Source organism: Myotis yumanensis, unplaced genomic scaffold, assembly GCF_028538775.1.
Source record: "Myotis yumanensis isolate MYYU_CA2020_CCGP unplaced genomic scaffold, mMyoYum1.0.hap1 SCAF_3, whole genome shotgun sequence".
Lineage (NCBI taxonomy): Eukaryota > Metazoa > Chordata > Mammalia > Chiroptera > Vespertilionidae > Myotis > Myotis yumanensis.
Window position 1 is genome coordinate 105,929,356 of NW_027223754.1, and position 21,757 is coordinate 105,951,112.

The following is a 21,757-nucleotide window of genomic DNA, read 5'->3' on the forward strand; positions in this document are numbered from 1 at the left end:
ATTGGTGTTTCTGGTTTCTTAGGATACATTCCAAGAAGTGGGACCACTGGGTCAAATGGCAGTTCCATATTTAATTTTTTGAGGAAACTCAATACTTTTTTCATAATGGCTGCACCAGTCTGCATTCCCACCAGCAGTGTACTAGGGTTCCCTTTTCTTCATATCCTCACCAGCACTTGTCATTTGTTGATTTGTTAATGGTAGCCATTCTGACAAGTGTAAGGTGATACCTCATTGTCATTTTAATTTGTATCTCTTTGATGATGATTGGTGACTAGGCACTTTTCCATTTGTCTCTTGGCCTTCTCTATGTCCACTTTGGCTTTAAAGAAGTCTCTATTTAGGTCCTACATCCATTTTTTTAATTGGATTGTTTGTCTTCCTTTTGTTAGGTTGTATGAGTTCCTTATATATTTTGGATATTAACCCTTTATCAAATGTATCATTGCCAAATATGTTCTTTCATACAGTGGGCTCCCTTTACATTTTATTGATGGTTTCTTTTGCTGTGCAGAAGCTTTTTATTTTGATGTAGTCCCATTTGTTTATTTTCTCCTTAGTGTCCTTGGCCTTAGGAGATGTATCTGCAAGATGTCTGAGATATGCCTATGCTTTCTTTTAGGATTTTTATGGTTTCACAACTTACATTTAAGTCTTCTTTCCATTTTGAGTTTATTCTTGTGTATGGTTTAAGTTGGTGGTCTAGTTTAATTTTTCTGCATGTATCTGTCCAATTTTCTCAGCACCATTAATTGAACAGACTCTCTTGACTCCATTATATGCTCTTGACTACTTTGTCAAATTTTAATAGAGCATAATGGCTTGAGTTGATTTCTCGGGTCTCTGTTCTATTGCATAATCTATATGCCTGTTCTTGTGCCAGTGCCAGGCTGTTTTGATTACGGTGGCTTTGTGGTATAACTTGATATCTGGGATTGTGATCCCTCCAACGTTGTTTTTCTATCTCAAGATTGCTGAGGCTATTGGGGGTCTCTGTTGGTTCCATATAAATTTTTGGAGTATTTGTTCTAGATCTGTTAAATATGCCATTGGTATTTTAATAGGGAGTGCATTAAATCTATAGATTGCTTTGGGTAGTATGGTCATTTTAATGATGTTAATTCTACCAATCCATGGACACAGTATATTCTTCCACTTTTAGTTTTCTGAGTCTTTTACCTACTTGGTTAAGTTTATTCCTAAGTATCTTAATTTTGTTGTTGTAATGGTAATGGGGATTGTTTGTTTAGTTTCTCTTTTGGACAATCCATTATTGGAGTATAAAAATGCCATCAATTTTGGAGTATTAATTTTGTATCCTGCTACATTGCCAAGTTCATTTATTAAATCTAGTAGTTTTTTGGTGGAGTCGTTAGGGTTTCCTATGTACAGTATCATGTCATCTGCAGATGACAGTCTTACTTCCTCCTTTCCAATTTAGATGCCTTTTATTTCTTCTTCTTGTCTGATCACTATGGCTAGGACTTCCAGTACTGTGTTGAACAGGAGTGGTGAAAGAGGGCATCCCTGTCTTGTTCCTATTCTTAGGGGAAATGCTTTTAGTTTTTGCCCAGTGAGTATGATGTTGCCTATAGGTTCATATGGCCTTTATTATGTTGAGATATGCTCCTTCTCTTCCCACTTTATTGATAGTTTTTATAAAAAATATGTGTTGGATTTTGTCTAATGCTTTTTCTGCATCTATAGATATGATAATGTGATGTTTTTGTTGTTATTAATCCTCACCCTAGGATATTTTTCCATTGATTTTTAGGGAGAGTACAAGAGAGAGGGAAAGACAGAGAGAAACATCAATGTGAGAGAAACACATCGATTGGTTGCCTCCTACACGAGCCCCAACTGGGGTTCGGGCCGGGGAGGAGCCTGTAACCAAGGTACATGCCCTTGATGGGAATCAAACCCAGGACCCATTGGTACCAACCTTGCATCCCTGGCATAAATCCCACTTGGTCATGGTGTATGATCTTTTTAATATATTGTTGGATCTGATTTGCTAATATTTTGTTGAGGATTTTAGCATCTATGTTCATCCCAATATTGGCCTGTAGTTCTGTTTTCTTGTGTCTTTATCTAGTTTTAGGATTAGGATAATGCTGGCCTCATAGAAAGAGTTTGGAAGTGTTCTTTCCTCTTGGATTTTCTGGAATAGGTGTTAATTCTTTTTTGAATATTTGGTAAAACTCCCCTGTGAAGCCATCTGGACCTGGGCTTTTGTTTGCTGGGAGTTTTTACTTATTTATTACTGCTTCAATATCATCAGTTGTTATTGGCCTATTCAGGTTTTCTGATTCAGTTTGGGAATATTGTCTTTTTCTAGGAATTTGTCCATTTCATCCACATTGTCCAACTTGTTGGCATATAGTTGCTCATAGTATTTTCTTACAATCCATTGTATTTCTGTGGTGTCAGTGGTTACTTCACTGCTTTCATTCCTGATTTTGTTTACATGGGTCCTCTCTCACTGTTTCTTGACAAATCTGGTTAACAGTTCATCAATCTTATCTTTTCAAAGAACCAGATCTTGGTCTTAATGATCTTTTGTATTAGTCTCTATGTCATTTATTTTTGCTCTAATCTTTATTATTTCCTTCCTACTACTTACTCTGGGCTTTTCTTGTTGTTCTCTTTCTAATTCTTTAACTTGAGGGTTAATTGTTTATTATTAATTTTTCTTGTGTGTTTTTTTTTTTGAAATAGGCCTATAGTGCTATGAACCTCCCTCTCAGGACTGGTTTTGCTGTGTCCCATAGATTTGGGGTTGTTGTGTGTTCATTTTCATTTGTTTCCAGGAAGTGTCTGATGTCTTTCTTGATCTCCTTGGTAACCCATACATTGTTTAATAACATGCTATTTAGCCTCCATGTGTTTGAATGTTTTTGATTGTTTTTACTGTAGTTGATTTCTAATTTCACTGCACTGTGATCTGAGAAGATGCTTGAAATGATTGCAATCTTATTGAACTTGTAGAGACTTGTTTTGTGTCCTAAAATGTCATCTATCTTTGAGAATGACCCTGTGCACTTGAGAAGAATATATATTTGTCAGCTTTGGGGTGAAATGTTCTATAATTGTCAATTAAATTCATCTGATCCAGCGTGTCCTTTAGAGTCACTATTTCCCTGTTAAGTTTTTGCCTGGAAGATCTAAGATCTATCCAGTGAAGTCAGTATGGTGTTAAAGTCCCCTACTATAGCTGTATTGTTTTTTATCTCTCCCTTAAAGTACCCTGGAAGTGTTTTTTATATATTTAGGTGCTCCTATATTGGGTACATATATGTTTACCAGAGTTATATCCTCTTGTTGGATCATTCCCTTTAGTATTATATAGTGACCTTTGTTGTCTCTTGTGATGGCCTTCATTTTGAAGTCTATTTTGCCAGTTATGAGTATTGCTACTCCAGCTTTTTTATTTTATTTCCATTTTCATGGAAAAAAATTTTCCATCCCTTCACTCTCATCCTGTGTGATTCTTTTGTTCTTAGGTGGGTCTCTTGTAGACAGCATATACAGTGGGGCCTTGACTTACGAGTGTTCCAACTAACTAGTTTTTTGAGATACCAGCTGTCTCTCGGCCGATTTTTTGCATTGAGTTGACAGAGTAATTTGAGTTAACGAGCTCCTTAACGAGCTCCTTAACGAGCTCGGTCTCGGAACGAATTAAACTCATAAGTCAAGGCCCCACTGTCATTGGGTCATGTTTTTGTGTCTATTCAGCTACCTTATGTCTTTTGATTGGAGCATTTAAACCACTTATATTAAAGATTATTGTTGATAGTACAGTATTATTATTGTACTTATTTATTGCCATTTTAATTCTGTATGTCTATGTTTCACTCTCTACATCTTCTCATTATAGCAGTCCCTTTAGCATTTCTTACAGTGCTGGTTTAGTGGCGATAAAGTCCTTTAGCCTCTTTTTTTGTCTGAGAAGCTCTTTATTTCACCTTCTATTTTGAATGCTAGCCTTGCTGGGTATAGTAATCTTGGTTTTAGATCCTTGCTTTCATTATCTTGAGTATTTCATGCCATTCCCTTCTGGCCTGTAGAGTTTTTGATGAGAAATCAGGTGTCAGCTCCTATGGGAGCTCCTTTGTAGGTAACAGTTTGCTTTTCTCTTGCTGCCTTTAAGATTCTCTCTTTGTCTTTAATTTTGGGCATTTTTAAATTATTTTTATTGATTTCAGAGAGGTAGGGAGAGGGAGAGGGAGAGGGAGAGGGAGAGGGAGATAGAAACATTAATGGTGAAAGAGAATCATCAATCGGCTGCCTCCTGCACACATCTTACAGGGGATCAAGCCTGCAGCCTAGCCATGTGCCCCATCCGGGAATCAAAGCATGACCTCCTCGTTCATAGGTCAATGCTCAACCACTGAACCACACCAGCCAGGCAGCATTTTAATTATGATATGTCTGTGCATGGACTTGTTTGTGTTCTTCTCTGTTGTAGCTCTCTGTGCCTCCTAAACTTTTTCCTTCATCAGGTTTCGGTATTTTTCTGCCATTATTTCTTCAAACACATTCTCTATCCCTTGCTCATTTTCTTCACCTTCTGGCACACCTATTATGTGAATATTGTTATGTTTCATGTTGTCCCACAGCTCCCTTAAGCTGTCCTCCTGTTTTTTAATTGCTTTTTCTTTTTGGTCCTCTGAGTGATTTTTTTCTGCCCTGTCTTTTAATTCACTGATGTGATCCTGTGCTTCCCCTAATCTTCTGAATATTCTTTGCACTTAGTTCTTTATTTGTGTTGTGCCTTTCTTCATAGTTACTATATATTTTCTCATGCTGTTGAGCATCTTTGCCATCATTATTCTGAACTCTATGCCTGATAAATTTCTTATCTCCATTTTATTTAGCTCTTCTTCTGGAGAATTCTCTTGTTCTTTCATTTGGGACTTGTTTTTTTGTCTCCCCTTTTTTGCTGCCTGTTTGGGTTTGTGTCTGTGTATTAAGTAGATCTGCTATAACTCCCAATCTCTAGTGCAGGACAATGTCAGACACTTTTTTTTAGCCTCGCTCAAGGATATTTTTCCATTGATTTTTAGAGAGAATGGAAGAGAGAGGGAAAGACAGAGAAATATTGATGAGAGAAACATATCAATTGGTTGCCTCATACACACATCCCAAGGAGGAGCTTACAACCAAGGCACATGCCCTTGACCAGAATCAAACCTGGGACCCTTTGGTCCTCAGGCTGATAACGCTCTATCCACTGAGCCAAACCAGCCTGAGCCAAACCAGCCTGGGCAATATCAGACCCTTTTTGTGACTGGCCCTGAGTACCTTGTTTGGAGATAACTGCAATCCACAGCTTGTGGCTCCCTCTGCTGGGGAAGGATGCCTTTGGAAAGGACAAAGATGGGCACCAGGGTCTGCTTTTCATAGCTCTGGGCCCAGGATTAGATGAAGAAAAGACTCAAAACCTCCTGAGACCTGCCTCTGCCTGCAGTTCAGTTGACACTCAGACTTGATTAGCCTCAGGCTATTGACCCCAAGGTAGGGCAAGAGGTCTTCTATCAGGGGGGCTACTGCCTTCCCCCTCAGGCAAAAACTGCTTGAATAGCAAAATTCCACCATCAGAGAAAGACTTCCTCTGAGCATGAGGAAATTACTCAGCACAGGGAACCAGGGTGGCTGCCCTCCAAGCTCCAACTCCAGAGCTCCCAATCCTGGCTTGTGCTCACTCAGCTCCAGTCCACTCTGCCTTCCCTCTACCGGAGTCCAGGGTGAGTGGCGGCACATGGAATTTTGTGTGTTGGCCCTTTAAGAGGATGCCTGCATTTCCAGCAGTCTCTCGCTGGCAGACGGCATCCCTGCTACTTTTCACAGCCAGATGTTATATGGGCACCTTTCTTAGTTCTGGTGTTCTGGGCTGGGGAGCCCAGCTTGGGGTTTAAGACCCCAGAGTTCTCAGTGGGAACCTCCCACAACTGAGATATCCCTCCAGAACTTCATCGCTGTCTGTGGGAACCCGGTCAACCCTTTATCGCCTCCGCACTTCCTACCATCCTCACCTCTCCTTGTGAGAAAACTTCCAGACCATTCTCTGCCTCTCAGTCTCAGGGAATTTTGACAACCAAAAGGACTGAAGTCATGTTGAGTTTGTATACATCACAGATGAGCATCCACACTCAGGGTCCTGAGTATGGGTTGGTTAGTTTGGTGTTTTTCAGCTAGCCTAACATTTCATTCAGTTAACTGATAGGGTAGGAGGGGAGGGTGCAGTGCTTTGAGGTGAAGTGTCTTGGACAAAGCCTTCATGAGGAAATTGGAGGAAGATGGAAATATAGAAAAGATAAGTGTAGAGAAGAGGGAGTTGCCATAGGATTGTTTGCTTTTCCCACCTGCCAACTGCTCCACAGCCCTGGGCCACACAAGAGGCAGGACCTGGAGTGAGGTGTCTAGTAGGTCAGAGGCAAAGTGGTAGTGTGGAGAGCACCCCTAACTTAGAAAGGCAAGATCTTGAGTCAGGTCCGAGCTTCACTGTGTCCCCAGCCAGGTCACTTATCCTCTCTGGGCCTCTACAATTGGAGGAAAGGGTGGCAGTACCACTCTTTTCCAGGACTGGCATTCTGAATAGGATTTTTGTGTGTGACTCAGTTTCCAGTAGCTACCTATTGTTAGATTTACCTAGAGCCTTTGTTGCCCCTTTAAAGAGGGCAGACTCTTAGTTCAGCATGGGAAAGGCAGATCCAGATTTTAGTCAGGCTGTGCCACATTTAACTTCTTTGATCCTCAGATCACCCATTTCAAAATAGAGATACTAATGGTCATCCAGGTGGCCACCAATGTATGGATCAATGAAATAACACATGTGAGAGTGTTTTGAAATGGTAAAGCACTATCCTTGCTTATTGCATGCATCACTGGAATATGATGAAACATACCTTACTATATGACAATATTCTGCTGCTCTTAAATTCACCTGTCACCTGCCCCCAGTGGTCAAAGTGAATGGGTGCTAAACAGTTGCTGATGGTGGTCACATTTCAAAAGGAATTTTTGTGTCAAATGAAAAAAAAATTAGTTTGCTGTCAAGGTAAAAGATGGAGCAGATAAGCTTGCAGAGTGTTGAAGGCAAGCAGAGCAGTGAGTATGAGAGTGTAGAGTTGCTGATAAAAGGCTTCCAACCAGAACCCAGTTCCAGGGTTTCTCAGAAGTGATGATGAGCCTAGAGGATGCAGAGGTGGTTTGTGAGGTTATAAATGTGGTAGCTGTTACAGAGACAGAACCCTATTTTTAAAAAGTTTGTCATGGGCTTGACTTTAGAACTAGTGGACCAAATCCTCTATTTCTCACATCTCCAAAAAAGGCAAACAAATGGCACTCAAAACCAAATCCTTTGCTTCCTATGCACACTCACCTGAGAGCCAGATCTGGGAGGATGCCCGTTATTTGACTGATGTTTCCAGTCAGTTTTCCCTCCTCAATTTCTTCTTTTTCGAACAATATCTATTGGTTATGTTTTCTGATTATTAAAATAGTATACATTATGGAAATTCCAGAGCATGCAGAAAAGTCTAAAGAAGAAAGTCATAACCACACAGTGTGAGTTTACCCAGCTCCCTTCTGGCCATTTCACATCCTGCCCTCTGCCCCTTATTATAGAACTAGAGGCCCGATGCACGAAATTTGTGCAAGAAGCTCAGCCCTCGCAGTCCCAGCTGCCTCGTGCACCCCCTCCCCCCCCCCCCAGCTCCATCCAGAAGGTCGTTCTGCTGTTCAGTCTAATTAGCATATTAGCTCTTTATTATATAGGACTAGTGGCCCGGTGCACGAAATTCGTGACGGGGGTGAGGGGGTGTCCCTCAGCCCGGCCTGCACCCTCTCCAACCTGGAACCCCTCGGGGGATGTCCGACTGCTGGTTGGGATCGGGCCTAAACTGGCAGTCGGACATCCCTCTCACAATCCGGGACTGCTGGCTCCTAACCGCTCACCTGCCTGCCTGCCTGATTGTCCCTAACCACTCTGCCTGCCGACCTGATCATCCCCTACTGCCACCCCCCTCCCCCCTTCCAGCCAGATCATCCCTAACTGCCCGCCCCTGCTGGACTGGTTGCCCCCAACTGCCCCCCCAGCCGGTCTGCTCCCCCCAACTGCCCCCCCCCCCCCCCCCCCCCCGCCGGCCTGCTCGCCCCTAACCACCTCTGCCTCGGCCCCACCACCATGGCTTTGTCCAGAAGGACATCCGGAAGGTCTCCCAGTCTAATTAGCATATTACCCTTTTATTGGTACAGATGCTTTCTTCTTTTTAAACACTTGCTTTACCTGATGCCCCCCTTTCTAATTTCATTTCCTAATTTCTGTTCTGAATATTTTGTTACTGCATATTGTCGTTTATAATGGAAAAGGTGTATGAGGATGTGGTCTACATAAAAGAAGCTGAAAGCTCTATTTTGTGATTACCAGAAAATTGAAACACATTTTTAAGTTTACGTGCAGGTACATACTTCCTTATTTTGGGTGTGCATTGGTTGTGTATCATTTCACTGTGCCTTGCAAATGGATATAGACACTGTCCACTCTGCACCACAGACTGTCTGGGGTACCATCTGTCCCGCAAAGTGGCACAGAGTGCTCATTGATGTTGTATTTCATGGGATGTATCCAGGTATTCTGAGCACCAAAACAGACTCTACATTTTTGTAACAGAGAAGGTTGAACATAGACTAGTTATGGAAGGAATACTTCTTCCTACCCCAACACATCAGCTGGTCACAGTCATGTCTGTTAGAACGCTGGATATAATCAGCATTTCACACACACATGCACACACAGTATCTGGCTTTAGTTTTGAAGTTTTACCAAACGCCGGATTCACTGCATAGCACAAAGCAATATGGAGATCACTGTGAGAGGCTTAAAGGAAAGAGAAAATGTGGCATCTGCATTTATTTGACTGCAATGCAGAACAGCCTCTCAACCCTTCTGGTGACTAAACCAGGGTAACTTCTTACCCCTGTTCTAATTGTAAAATCACTCACCTGCACACACACACCAGAGTCCTTGAGGTATCTCTGCTGGGGAGGGTGTTCCCTGTCTCCAGTGTGACATGTGGTTCTGTGATGGTCCCTGTGAGCTCCTCCTTTTCCTTGAGTTACCGTCAGGTCTCTAAGTCTCACAGGTGTTTCTCTGCACACTATCTTCTCTCAGTCCCCTGTCCACAGCTCTTATCAGCAGTGTTACTGTGGGTTGGTATGTCCTGTCAGCACCTTTTTTGGTCTTACAGTCCAAAGTGTGACAGCCTTTCCCCACCTATGGCATTGGATCCCTCTGTGCAGATGGAAGGGATGGAAGCAAAGGAGGTGGTTTGCTCTCCCTGGCATGTGGGGGGATAGTGAAACAGACTGGTGGAAGTTGCTTCTGTGTGGACATGTTCCCCAACACATCCTGGCTCCGCATTCAAAGCAGATGTCAGAGCACTGGCAGCCCTCCATAGACTCAGCTGCTTTCTGTGGGCACGGCAACGCAGCGGTCACAAACCCCTTCAGCCCCCTTAGACTTATACAAGCGGAGTTGTAACTGGGGCTCATGTGTCTATGAATATGGGCGCAGGTTTGGTTGGTTGGCTGAGGTTATCACCTACAAAACTGGAAGCAGTTTTGACCACATATATAACACAGTCTGTTCCACAAAGGTAGGCAGACCTATCTAGGGGCTTTGGGCAATTTTAAGGAGGGAACCCAAAACCCAAAGGCCACTGTATGGTAATACCCAGTGTCACCTCCCTCCCCATGGGGACTAGAGGAAGAAGGAGCAGCCCTTACTGGGAGCTGCCCCACCATCGGGAAGGGAGCATGTGCATGTGCATTCCTTTTTTTTAGCCACGTACCTACATCAGGGATGGCCACCCAGGCCTGGGTCTCTCTTACTGAGTTTCCATGCCGATAAAGGGACTTAATTCATTTGTAGACATTGTTTCCCTTTTTTCTGCCTTTCCATTTCTTGTATTTTTTTTCTTTTCCTCCTTTTGTTCCTTTCTCACTTTTATGCTTTTTGTCCTCTGCTTATTTTTTTATTTCACTGTCTCCCTGTCCCTCTTCACTTCCAAACTACTCCTCCTCTTTTCTTTTTGTCTTTCTCTGTCTCCTCCTCCTCTTCTTTGTTTGGTCCTTTTTGAAGTTGAGCCCAGTGGCGGGACTCCACGGCGTAGACCTCTCTCCTTCTGCCCTTGCTGTGTCCAGGAAGGTAACGTAACTCCCCAACCTCATCCCCACTGCCTCTCAGGCCATAGTAACACTAGTTAAAGAGGGAGCCACACCCTGCTGTCTCTCTTTCTTTCTCTGACACTTGATAGCCCTGTTACAAAACTTCATGAGTATGTGGCAGTTTCTTACAAGGTACAGTATCCCTTTGACTGTCTCAGGGGAGGAACGGGGTATGGAGTGAAGCCAGAGAGCCTCTGAGGCAGGCCTCTCAGCAGCAGCAGAGAGTCCCACGATATTGCACCACCATTTGTGGTTGGGCCTTTCAGTCTCAAGTCCAGCAGATAGAGGGGCCAGGTTCATGGGTCAGGAACCTCCCGCCTGTGTGGCAACAATTTGTATTGGTGGAGTCGAGGAATACTGTCCTTACAAAGACTGGTCTATACAAATGCCCCTGAGTTCTTATCCCAAACAACCACTGAAAGCAAACTTCTCTACCCTGTGTCTTGCTGAGTGTGTGTGATTTTTTTTTTTAAGTTTGTCTGATTTGAAGTCTTTTGTGGTGATAAGATTGTTGTTGAAAAGGCATGTGGGAAGGGGAAGGGGAGTGTGTTCATGACTAACCCTTGCTAACCTCTTCCTGTGCTCTCTCCATGGTTCTCACATTTGACTTTCACCCACCCCACCATATACTTTTGCTTATTGGCTGTGAACAATCTACCAAAGCTCATGAGTGGTGTTTAGAGGTTTCCCTGTGGAATTTTGGGGAGGTGGGAAGGAGGAAGCTGCATTTACAGCTTGCCACACTGGATAGCTTGCATGCCTCAGGCTCCATCTTCCATGGCCATGTGGGCACACTGTGCAGAGACACTCAGAAAGGAATGCATGGAACTGAGCTGTAGGCTGCTTTAACAGCCAAAGAGCCAAGTCTATTGGGTTGGGTGAGAAGAGCTTTGGTCCCCAGACACTCCAACACGCACTCCACAGTAGCAGGCTCGACCAATAAGAAGGGAGCTTCCATCCTTCAGAATAGGACTCAGGGGCAAGACTTTACCTTGGGAGCCCAGCTGCATGTGCACCACACAGTGCATTCATTAACCCCTGCTTGTATGAATGTGAGTCATTTCTGCCTCTCCAGAATGTAGCCCCATTGAAAGACTAACTGGCTTGGGCTTCGTGTGTGTCAAGCAAACAACATTGCAGAGAGAGAGAGAGTTGTCTTTGAACAGTATGCTAGAAAGTCAGGTGTGAAGAATGTAGGAAAGCAGTAAGGAGCTTAATACATGAGAGTCATCCCACCTGAGGATGTACTCCATATGTTTCTAGGTCTAGTCTTTACTGGGATAGAACATCCAACCAAGTTACTCATAAAATGGAAAGCACTTTGAAAGATTTCCCAGTGCAGTGCCTCTTCACCTGGGGCCCATGGATGGATTTCAGGAATCCCATGAACACCCTGAAATTCTGTATGAAATGAAATTGTTGGATGTATATGCATGCATTTTTTTTCTAGGAAGGGAGTCCCTAGCTTTCCTGAGATTCTCAAAATGGTTTGTAATCCAAAAATATTGAAGAACCACTGACATAGTTTGTCATTTGCCTTCGGGCAGGACCACACTATGGCTTCTTTGTGCTCCAAGGAAAAGGTGTTTTCCCTCTTTGGGTAGTTTGATTCCTTGGAAAGTTCTTCTGTCCATCCTCCTGCTACAGTGAAGCCCAGTGGGGTCAGGATACTCCTGGTGGAGGTCTAGGTCTCAGCAATGCCATGGTGCAGGGCAGCCTGAGTTAGGCAGGTGCCAGCCCGGACACTGCTGCTGGGGTTGGGTTGAGCGAGTGTTCCACCTCATTTAGTCTCTAGGCCCTAGGGTCTGCTGTTGTTTCTCTGCCCTCGGTGAGAAACCTGCTAGCTTTCCTGGGATGTACCTCATATACCATATAGGATCCAATGGAAGAGTGTTTGGTCAGGATAAAAGAAATGATGAGGCCCCATGGGGGCAGTGCCTAGAAAGAGCTGAGTTAGTGAGTGTGACTTAAAAAGAGACCAAGTGTGGTGTATAACCTCACATTTATCTCCGTCATTAGGCTGTCTTCTTCAAAGCAGGCCTAGTACATAGCAAGTACCAAGTAAATATTAAATGGAAGGAAGGAAGGAAGGAAGGAAGGAAGGAAGGAAGGAAGGAAGGCAGGCAGGCAGGCAGGCAGGCAAAGCACTTAAAATATACCAAAGGAAAACCACTAAGCAGGAGAGGTCTAAACTAGTGGTGACCAGGTTACTGAGGGGTGAGGGCAGGCCTGGGAAGGACAAGCTCAAAGCACAGGCTCAATTAGGCCCTGGGGGTGGGCATGGCGCCCCCTTCTGGGCGGCAGGCAAACGCTGAACCTGGCTTGGGAACGTTCCTGCAGCATCTCGCTCTGCTCTCTTTGCACATTTGCCCCAGTGTGATGACTCCTGCTGGCCAAGTAGACAACAAACCCTTTGTGTGCCTGACTCTCCCTCTTTCTGCAGGCATGGGCAAGAAGGACGACCCCAAGCTGATGCAAGAGTGGTTCAGGCTGGTGCAAGAAAAGAATGCCATGGTGCGCTATGAGTCGGAGCTGATGATCTTGTGAGTGGACCCAGCTATGAGCTCAGTGCCTATCATGGCAGGAGCACAGCTCCTTCCTAATTTAGGGGGTAAGGAGATATGGTCCCCAAGTCACTGTTGCTTGTCTCCTTCCCCTTGCCTACCTTCCCAGCGCCCGGGAGCTGGAACTGGAAGACCGGCAGAGCCGACTGCAGCAGGAACTCCGGGAGCGAATGGCAATGGAAGGTAAGAGGGGAACACGGCTGAGCTGTACATGGGTAGGCTGGGTGTGGCCTCCTGGCCCTACAGACCTGTCTTTTGCTACTGCCCAGATCACCTTAAGACCGAGGAGGAGTTGTCAGAGGAGAAGAAGATCCTGAACGAGATGCTGGAGGTGGTGGAGCAGAGAGACGCCCTTGTGGCGTTGCTAGAGGAGCAGCGGCTCCGGGAGAAAGAGGAAGACAAGGACCTGGAGGCTGTCATGCTGTCAAAGGGCTTCAGCCTAAACTGGTCCTGAGCTCCCACCCACGCTCTGCTAGCTGGTCTGTGAAATCCGCCTGACCCAGCTGGGCTCTTCCACACCACCTAGACCCAAGATCTGAGAAGGTCTGGCAGCTCCTGGGAGTTTGCACTCAAATGTCCATGTGCCTCTTAAAAAGCAGATCAAGTATCTGTGCTGTGGGGAATCCCAAGTGAAGATGAGTATCTGAGGCGGCTCTGCCTCCTTGAATAGACTCACTCTGAATTCCTGATCCAGGGAGTGAAGGCCATGGAGTGCAGAGGTTTAATATGGGGAAAAGAAAGTTCCCCAGGGATGCGCAGTAACCGGCGTCCCTCCTTGTGCAGGCACGTGTAATGAGAGAAGGAAGCTGCTCCCCCTCTGTCAAAACCACAGCCACCAGAGTGCACCCCACAGAGAGGAAGGGGCAACTGTCTTCTTCATGCTCCCTGAAGCACCACCAAAGAAACAAAGGAGACTCCCAGGAAAACCACATGTGAACTAAGAGTGGGAGAGGCCGTGGCCAGTCAGGGTGATGCCTATCCTGCATCTCCTGGAAGCTGAGGGGGCCCCATTTCCTGAGTTCATTATGTAAGTAAGGAGGATCCAGGAGGAGTCTGCTCCCCAGTCCCACACCACACACTGGACTCCACGTGGCCAAATGCCCCAGGCCTCTCTCTAATTGTGGTCTGAGGGTTGTGTATTGCTGCATTTTGCTTTTAATTCACAACCATTTTAACACTGGAAAATACTGACTTTGGGAGACGGGTGAGGCTCTACATTTCAAGCCCCCAGTCACTGTTCAGTACTTCAGTTGGGGCAGGAGTGATCCTCCTTGGTGTTTTTCCTGCGTTTGCACATTGAAATGAAGCTGACAATCTAGCAAGACACTCAGCCACTTCAAACTCTTTTTTTCAATTAACTTATTTTTTTAATACTTGAAAAAAATTTCATTTTTATATCTTTACTAAAGACACTGATCACCTGGCACCTGGTGTGGAAGTGACCATGCCAGCCTGCCTGAACGCTTGCTACATCCATCTATTTATTAGCTCACCTTTATAGAGTTACTGACCCCACTGACATCAGAAAGCAGTGAGTCCCTCATGGGGGCCCCCCACTCACAGCTCTTCTGTCCCCTCCTATACTTTGTGTCTGGATCCTCCTCCTCCACCTGGTACCCTGTTCTCACTCTGGCACCAAACTTTATGTCTACACCACCTACTTGTCAAGGAGACATGTCAGCACTGTTTGAAGCCAGACCAGCAGGCACAGATGCCACTTGTCTTTCCCTGTGGGAATATTGGCTCTGCAGAACCCTTTTTTTTTTTTTTTTTTTTTTTTCAGTTTCTGTACCAGGGGTTTTTAACCTCTCATAACACATTTATTATGGAAAGTTGGGGATAGGCCCTCTTCTAGGCTGGCTGAGACAGTGCCTGGTGGGACCTTGTAATCCATCTGATTAGGATTCCCTCAGCCCAGCCTCAAATCCAACTGGATAGACATGCACAAGTGGGGTTTAGGTTGGTCTCTCCAAACTAGTAACAGCGCCAGCCCAGACCTCCACAGTTCCTGGATCTTCAGGGGGGTGGGCAGGTGGGGGCAAGGGATGATAAGCACCGTGTAACTAGCTCCTTGAGCCAAACTGCTTATTTCTTTCAGCTCAGCCACTGTCTGAGGAAACCTGGTGGGTCACCACTTGTCCATCCACAGAATTAGCTCATGGTGAGCCCAAGGAGAGGCCCACCAGTGCCAGGCCAGTCTGGGAGGGTGTTCTAGCCAACTCCTGTGCAGAGGGGCCAATGTAGAGAGAACAGAAGCATGGCAACTCTTCAAGGCCACCTGAGGGCAGGACAGATTGGGCATCCGTGCTGACCTTGGAACTTCCATGGGAAACCACACTGTGCCTCAACTTGAACATTCGTTCTCACTACAAAGGAGCAAAGAACCTGTCTTCTTCTTCACTTTGTCCCGAAGCTGCCATCTCCCTACTGTGGAAATCCAGGAGTGTGCTGCTGGTAGCCACCACAGCTCTGACTTCTTCACTTCTTGTTTTCAGATGAGTCAAGCAGAATCTCTGTTTTTATTCTCTTTTCTTAAAAGGGGGAGAGAAGGGTGTTCCAGAGTCCATCTTTAAACCCCAACTTCCAATAAAATTGGACTTGGGTCAGGACCTTTATCACCTTTGTGGCCTTTTCCCTAACCCTCCACCTCTCAAAGGCCACCATACCTGACCATGCCCCAGGAGAGCTGCCTCCCTCCATTGTAGCTCCTGCTAACTCCAGGACAAGGAATCAGTTTAGGAAGTGGCTAGAAGGGATGTGGCCATAGTGATCCTCTCTAAGTGGCTTAATGTAGCAGGGGCGTAAGATGTTACTGCCTGCCTCTTGCTGCTAGCCAATACTGCATCCTTCCAAAGTGCACACTGCTTCCTTCAGTTACTAGAAAGGGGCTGAAGACTTTGCAGAGAAGCCTGTGAAATGTTCCCCTGCATTGCACTCCCAACAGTACTTTTTTCAAAGCTTCCATTTTATAACCACTAGTTTGCAGTTTATTTAGTACCTGGTGACATGCTGCATGAAATGTTTTCCAACTCTGGAAATGCATGCAGCTCCAGGCAGGTTTTTCTTCTCAAGAGTTAAGTCCCCTTGAAGGCAGGGGGAACAGGAAATATATTCATCTGAAACGCCTGAGGTTGGGTGAGCCCCAAACACCAGGCCACACAGTGGGCTCCAAGCTCAGCATTACCTAGGACAGCAGCAGGCACCACCATCCCGAGTCAGTCACTGTTGGGGGTGGGGGGGCTGGCCAACAGGAATGGGAGGTTCTAATACTGCTCAGATGGTATTTGAGCCTTAGCCCTCAGGAGCTATTCTCCAGCTTCTTTTGACCAGCAAAGATAGATTATTCTTTATCCCTTCCAAGAGAAGACATTTTCAGTCAGGCACGAAGTGGAAAGAATTTAAAGAAAAAAATTTCTAAAGTGGTAACAACTGAGCTACAAAGGGGAATGGGCCATTTTATGCACAATAAAAGTTTTAAAAGGGATACACAGTGTGTTTCTTAAGTCGTAGTACTGGACTTGGCAGTGCACCAGGATGCATGTCCAGGTCTACCACCTGTCTTTTGCAGGTAGGTGGTATTCATGCAAGTCATTTTATGTCTAATGTATGTGTGAATATGTGCAAGGTTGTTTAAAGACAACTTTGTTTGCTTGTGTGTGTGTGTGCTTTTTTTTATTATACTGGCTCAGCCATCAACTGTTATTACTTGAGAAAATGTCTGAAGCAACCCAATGTGGTAAGAAGCTGTTCTTTAAAACCAAACCCCAGTATTTTCTCTTGAAAAGAAGCATGTTCTAGAAATTATCCAAGTCAGAGTGAACCTGGGTCCTGGCAGCCTTCCTTGCCAGTGCTGCTTCCAGTCTTGCTGGGCACTGGCCTTTGACACAGCTGACCTGAGAGCCAGTGCTGTGGGGTCTGCAGCTTCCAGGCCTCATCATTCAGATGAGTGAATGTCCCCGAGTTCCTTGCACAGGGTCTTGGAGAGAGCTGACACCACCCTTCTTTAGAATGGAAAAATCCCCGAGAAATGGAAGAAAATAATCCTGACTGACTCTCCTCTCTTTGCTACAAGAAGCCTCCTGGGTTGCTTTTCCAGCACTCTCCCCTTCCCTTTGTGTTGACCCATCAGGAATACAGAGCTAATCCCTAAGGCATGATGCTTCCCTTGGGAACAGTAACAAGGGAGAAAAAATGGCAATAAATGGGTGGAGATGAGCCTTGCCCAGCCTGGAGGTCAGCCTTAGAGGCTGGGTCCACAACCTTCTGGCTGTATTGCCAGCTATTCCAGGAGGAAGAAAAGGGCCTAACTGACACAGGTAGAAACAAGAGAGCCAGCATGAGTGAATGTACTGTGGCCCTAGATTACTAAAAAGAAAGATGGATCGAGGTGCATTCCTGCTGGGAAAGAAGAGTTTGGAAGTCACCTGTGCTGGTCCCAAACACCTTTGTCCCTCAGAGGGGCTCACTTTGATTGGAGCTGGAAGCAGGCAGGAGTTAGCAGTTCACAGCAACCCCTGGTGGCAGGAAATGGTGATTGTGGTTTTAGACAGGCAACCAGAAAGGAAGGCTGCTGGAGTACCCGGGAATAGCCCATTAGAAGCACTGCTCCTTTCTGTCCAAGAAACCACCATGTCTGATGGCTTCTAAATCCCTTCTGATCCTTGAATCCTCATAGTATCTTCTTAGAAATCAGAGTGGAAAATGGTAAATGGAGAGAATGTGCTACTTTATTTCACTTTTATGAGCTGGCCAGACTGGCTCACTTAAGGAGACTCCTTTCTGTTAACTGCTCAGAAGATCAGCCATGTTCAGTGAGGAAGGTAAGAAGCCATCCTCCTAGGTGGGTTATGTCCCACCGAAAACACACCTAACCAAGAAGCCTGGTAGACCAGGTGCCTGGGGTCACAGGCCCTCCAGTGACACTCCCAGATAGCCTGTTGCCTCTGAATTTTACTAGGGTAGCATTTTGTGACAGCCTTACTCCTTGTGTCCCTTGCCCTAAGATCTTGATGCAGCTGGGGCTTAAACGAGAAAGTTGGAGTCCCAGCTTCTGTGGGTAGGCCATGTGTGCTGGCTGCCTCTACCTGAGAAGCCACCTGTTACCAAGACAGACAAGGAAGGGGAGACAGAATCCTGTGATGCATACATATGCACACATACACTCCTTTTCACACCCAGCATGATCTTTCTGAACCAGAGTGTGCTTCTAGTTCTAAAGTAGGCTGGATTGCAGCCTTTGGCCCCAAGTGGGGCAACTGTGGTGGTGGCCCAGGCCCCAGAGCTAGGCAAGATCCAAGTTGAGGAATTTCCTGCCACCTTCAACAGCCTGGGCCTGGAAGGCTACAGCTGTATTGACTGGTCTCCAGGGTAGGCAGATGGCCCATCCCCCAGGCCCAGGAGAAGAGGCCTACAGAGTGCCCAGTGTGGGAGTAGAACTGACTCACACAGAAATGAGGGCAAGGTTGCTGGTGTCTAGCCACACATGAGAGGGCAGTAGGGGTATGAGACATGAAACTTGTCCCTGCCTCTTCCCAACTTCAGACATAGCCTTAGGCACATAACTGGTCAATGCCTCTCTTCCTCTGTCTCACCTGGTAACCAGCCCATAGGATCAGGGGAGGGCAGTGCATTAAGGGTTTCTGATTCTTGAACCAGGCACAGACATCTTTCATGAAGGTAACTAACGTTCACCTTGAGAAAGGGTAAGAAACCCGAGGAGGGCTAAGGGGAAGGAGCTCTAGGGGCTGGCTCCCAGCTGCCCAAAACCATCTCAGATCTGGTGAGCCAACAGAGTTAGGCATTTATTTTTAATTATTTTAAATGCTGTGCTGATCTGTTTCAGGAACTTAACTTACTAGAAACAGATCGCTATAAACAGGCAATATTCACAGAATGTTCAGTTGGGCTGCTGCTGGGTATGTGCCTGAGGCTGGGAAGTACTGGGTCTGCAATGGGCACATGGTGCCTTCCTGGAAACAGATGAGCTCTCAGTTCAAGGAGATGCCTGTCTTTTCCCTGCTGCTTCATCTGCCGCCTAGAGAAGGAGCCCAGAGCCTCAACTCCTGAGGGTTGGTGGTCGCCAGTGTTTCTCCAAAGGTAGAAAGGCCTCAGCCCCTGTTCCTGAAAGATGTGAAAGCAGCCCCAGGGGCCTGCCAAGTTCTGTGGGAAACATTGAGAAAGGACAAATTTTCTGGTAGAGGGGAATGCCCCTTTGTGCTGCCTTGGTAGTAGTTACATATAAGTAAAATAAGTTTGTGCCTGTGTATGTGAAAAGCACTGCCGATTCTTCATGATTTTGAGTCATTGGAGCAAAGCAAAAAGGGAAACAAATAGAAAGTACCTTTCTTCAGCTGTGTATGGTGGAGTGCACACCAGTTACACTCCAGCTGTTCCCACTCATGTGGCCAACAACCAAAATAAAGTCAGTATTATTTTTTTCTTCTGTGTGGAAGAGGATAATTTATCCTCTCATTAAGCAAATCCACACCCTCAGCGGTGCTGGGATGTGCCCTTAACTTGAGGGCTGAAAGGGGCCTTCCCTCCTTGAGGCCCTAGCACCAGGACCACCTGCCCATCCAGGCCAGTGACAGGGTCACCCAGTTGGTCCCCAGCAGGGCATGTCCCTGGGGTAGGGAGTGAGAGCTGTGTTCCCTCTGCTCCTCCTCTCTCCCACTCACTACCTCCTTTGTTGGTTTGTTTGGGTTGGAAGAGGGCCACTGCTAGGTAATAAGATTCTCCTTCCTCTTTTTCCCTTAACATTATACAGGCAGACCTTGGAGATATTGCAGGTTTGGTTCCAGACCATTGTAATAAGTAATACAGCCAGTATCACAATAAAGCAAGTTGTAATCTTTTTTTCTGGTCTTGCTTTCAATTTGTAAAATATGCTACACATGGACCAGCCCATGTGGCTCAGCGGTTGAGCCTTGACCTATGAATCAGGAGGTCATGGTTTGATTTCCGGTCAGGGCACATGATTCTCTCTCATCTTTTTTTTTTTTTTTCTTTTTCAGAGAGGGAGAGAGAGACAGAAACATAAATGACAAGAGAGAATCATTGATTGGTTGTCTCCTGCACACCCCACACTGGGGATTGAGCCCACAATCCGGGCATGTGCCCTGACTGGGAATTGAACCTGACCTCCTGGTTCATAAGTCAACACTCAACCACTGAGCCACAGGCTCTCTCTCATTATTGATGTTTCTATCTCTCCATCTCCTTTCCTCTATGAAATCAATAAAAATATATTTAAACAAAAAAATACATGCTACACCTGTGAGGCACAATAAAGCAAAGCATAATAAAACAAGGTGTGCATGTGTATATCTTGCCTGGAAAATGTCAGGCAGAAAAATCATCTTCTTTCCCAAGCTTTTTGCCTGGGCAGAGGACAGACCCTCTCCAGCAGCATGTCCACTTGATTTAAGATTAAGCTCTTCACCCACCTCCAACATAGGATCAGAGGTACATGCTCCCCAGGACTCGATGAGCAGGAGTTATCAGATGACACTAAATAGAGTGCAGCCCACCAGAGCCTGGGTGACGGGAGAGTGGGCCTGTTGGCCTCTTCAGGCTGGGAGCATTCTGGCAGCCTGGCCCACCTTGTACATCCAGCCTGGGGAACGTGCACTTTCTACTCCCATCAGGTTCAAGAGTTGGAGGATGGTGAAGAACATGCTTAGTCCTGACCAGTGTGGCTCGGTTGGAGTGTCCTCCCATACACCAAATGGTGGCGGGTTCAATCCCTGATGTTGGGAGGCAGCCAATTGATATTTCTCATATCAATATTTCTCTCTCTCCCTCTCTCTAAAAATCTATTTTTAAAAAAAATTCATGCTTAAAGCAAGTGAAGCAACAGAACAATGTCCACCCCCCATGCCTCTTCACCCCAAGCCCCATACTTCCTCCTCCCTAGAGAGAAATGCTCCTAGGACCCAGGGGGAGAACTAAGAAACAACCACTTTCTGGGACAGGCTCTGACAGCGGGAGCTGGGAAAAGCTGCCCATACTGCCCAGCAGGCTAGTGACTGAGAAGGATGCTGGCAAGCCTCCCTCCAGCTGAGGTGGAGAATTATGCCCCTGGACCTGGCAACTGAGGAACACAGGTGTGTCTGGGTCTTCAGGTACCTAAGAACTGACCATGACTTTGAGAGCTGAGCAGTGAGTTCAGCCAGTACTGCTGTGTAGGATTGGAGCTGGTCTTCACCACCCAGCGCCCTCTCGGCAGTCCTGTGGGTGTGCTTGGTCCCATGGGATTTGGGTAAGTAGAGTTTCAAACATTTTCCATCCTTCTTTTCCTCTAAGCCAATAAGGTGATCTCCTCAGCCCCTTTCCTTTGTCCTTATGCTCCTCTAAAGATGATCCCAAGTCCTAGACCAGTGATGGCGAACCTTTTGAGCTCGGCGTGTCAGCATTTTGAAAAACCCTAACTTAACTCTAGTGCCGTGTCACATATAGAAATTTTTTGATATTTGCAACCATAGTAAAACAAAGACTTATATTTTTGATATTTATTTTATATATTTAAATGCCATTTAACAAAGACAAATCAACCAAAAAAATGAGTTTGCGTGTCACCTCTGACACGCGTGTCATAGGTTCGCCATCACTGTCCTAGGCCCTTCTTTCCTGCCTCCACCAGGAGAAAATTCTTTATTGGAGGCTATTAGCCGTGTAAAATGAGCACTGGGCCACAAATATTATCTGGCATCTGGCCCCACCTTGGTCACCATCTGGCTGGCTGACCCTTGAAATGGGAAAATAACATCCACTCTCTGCCCTATGAAGTGGGTGTGGGCTGAAAAGAGGTCAGACGTATTGTGTGCTGAGTCTGTGGGCACTGTGCCTGTCCTTTGGTGGCTGCTAAGACATGCTACCCACAGTGCCACAGATATGCAATGTCTTATATGTGGCACTCATTCTGCCACATGGCATCCTCATCTGTGCATCTGAACATACCCATT

The 21,757-nt window shown here is 45.8% G+C and overlaps 1 protein-coding gene across 6 annotated transcripts in view; it reads left to right on the forward strand.

Moving 5' to 3' along the window:
- The window catches only part of MICAL3 (microtubule associated monooxygenase, calponin and LIM domain containing 3), a 253,825-nt gene extending 238,422 nt beyond the window's left edge, over positions 1-15,403 (forward strand). For 4 of the 6 annotated variants that reach the window (XM_070409266.1, XM_070409267.1, XM_070409268.1 and 1 more), the window contains 4 exons: positions 10,145-10,210; positions 12,674-12,773; positions 12,904-12,977; positions 13,064-15,403. In XM_070409266.1, coding sequence (XP_070265367.1) covers positions 10,145-10,210; positions 12,674-12,773; positions 12,904-12,977; positions 13,064-13,248 — 425 coding nt within the window. In that variant the 3' untranslated portion in view covers positions 13,249-15,403. The remainder of the gene's footprint in view (positions 1-10,144; positions 10,211-12,673; positions 12,774-12,903; positions 12,978-13,063) is intronic. The other 2 variants (XM_070409269.1, XM_070409270.1) reach the window with 1 other exon arrangement.
- The last annotated feature ends 6,354 nt before the right edge of the window (positions 15,404-21,757 follow it).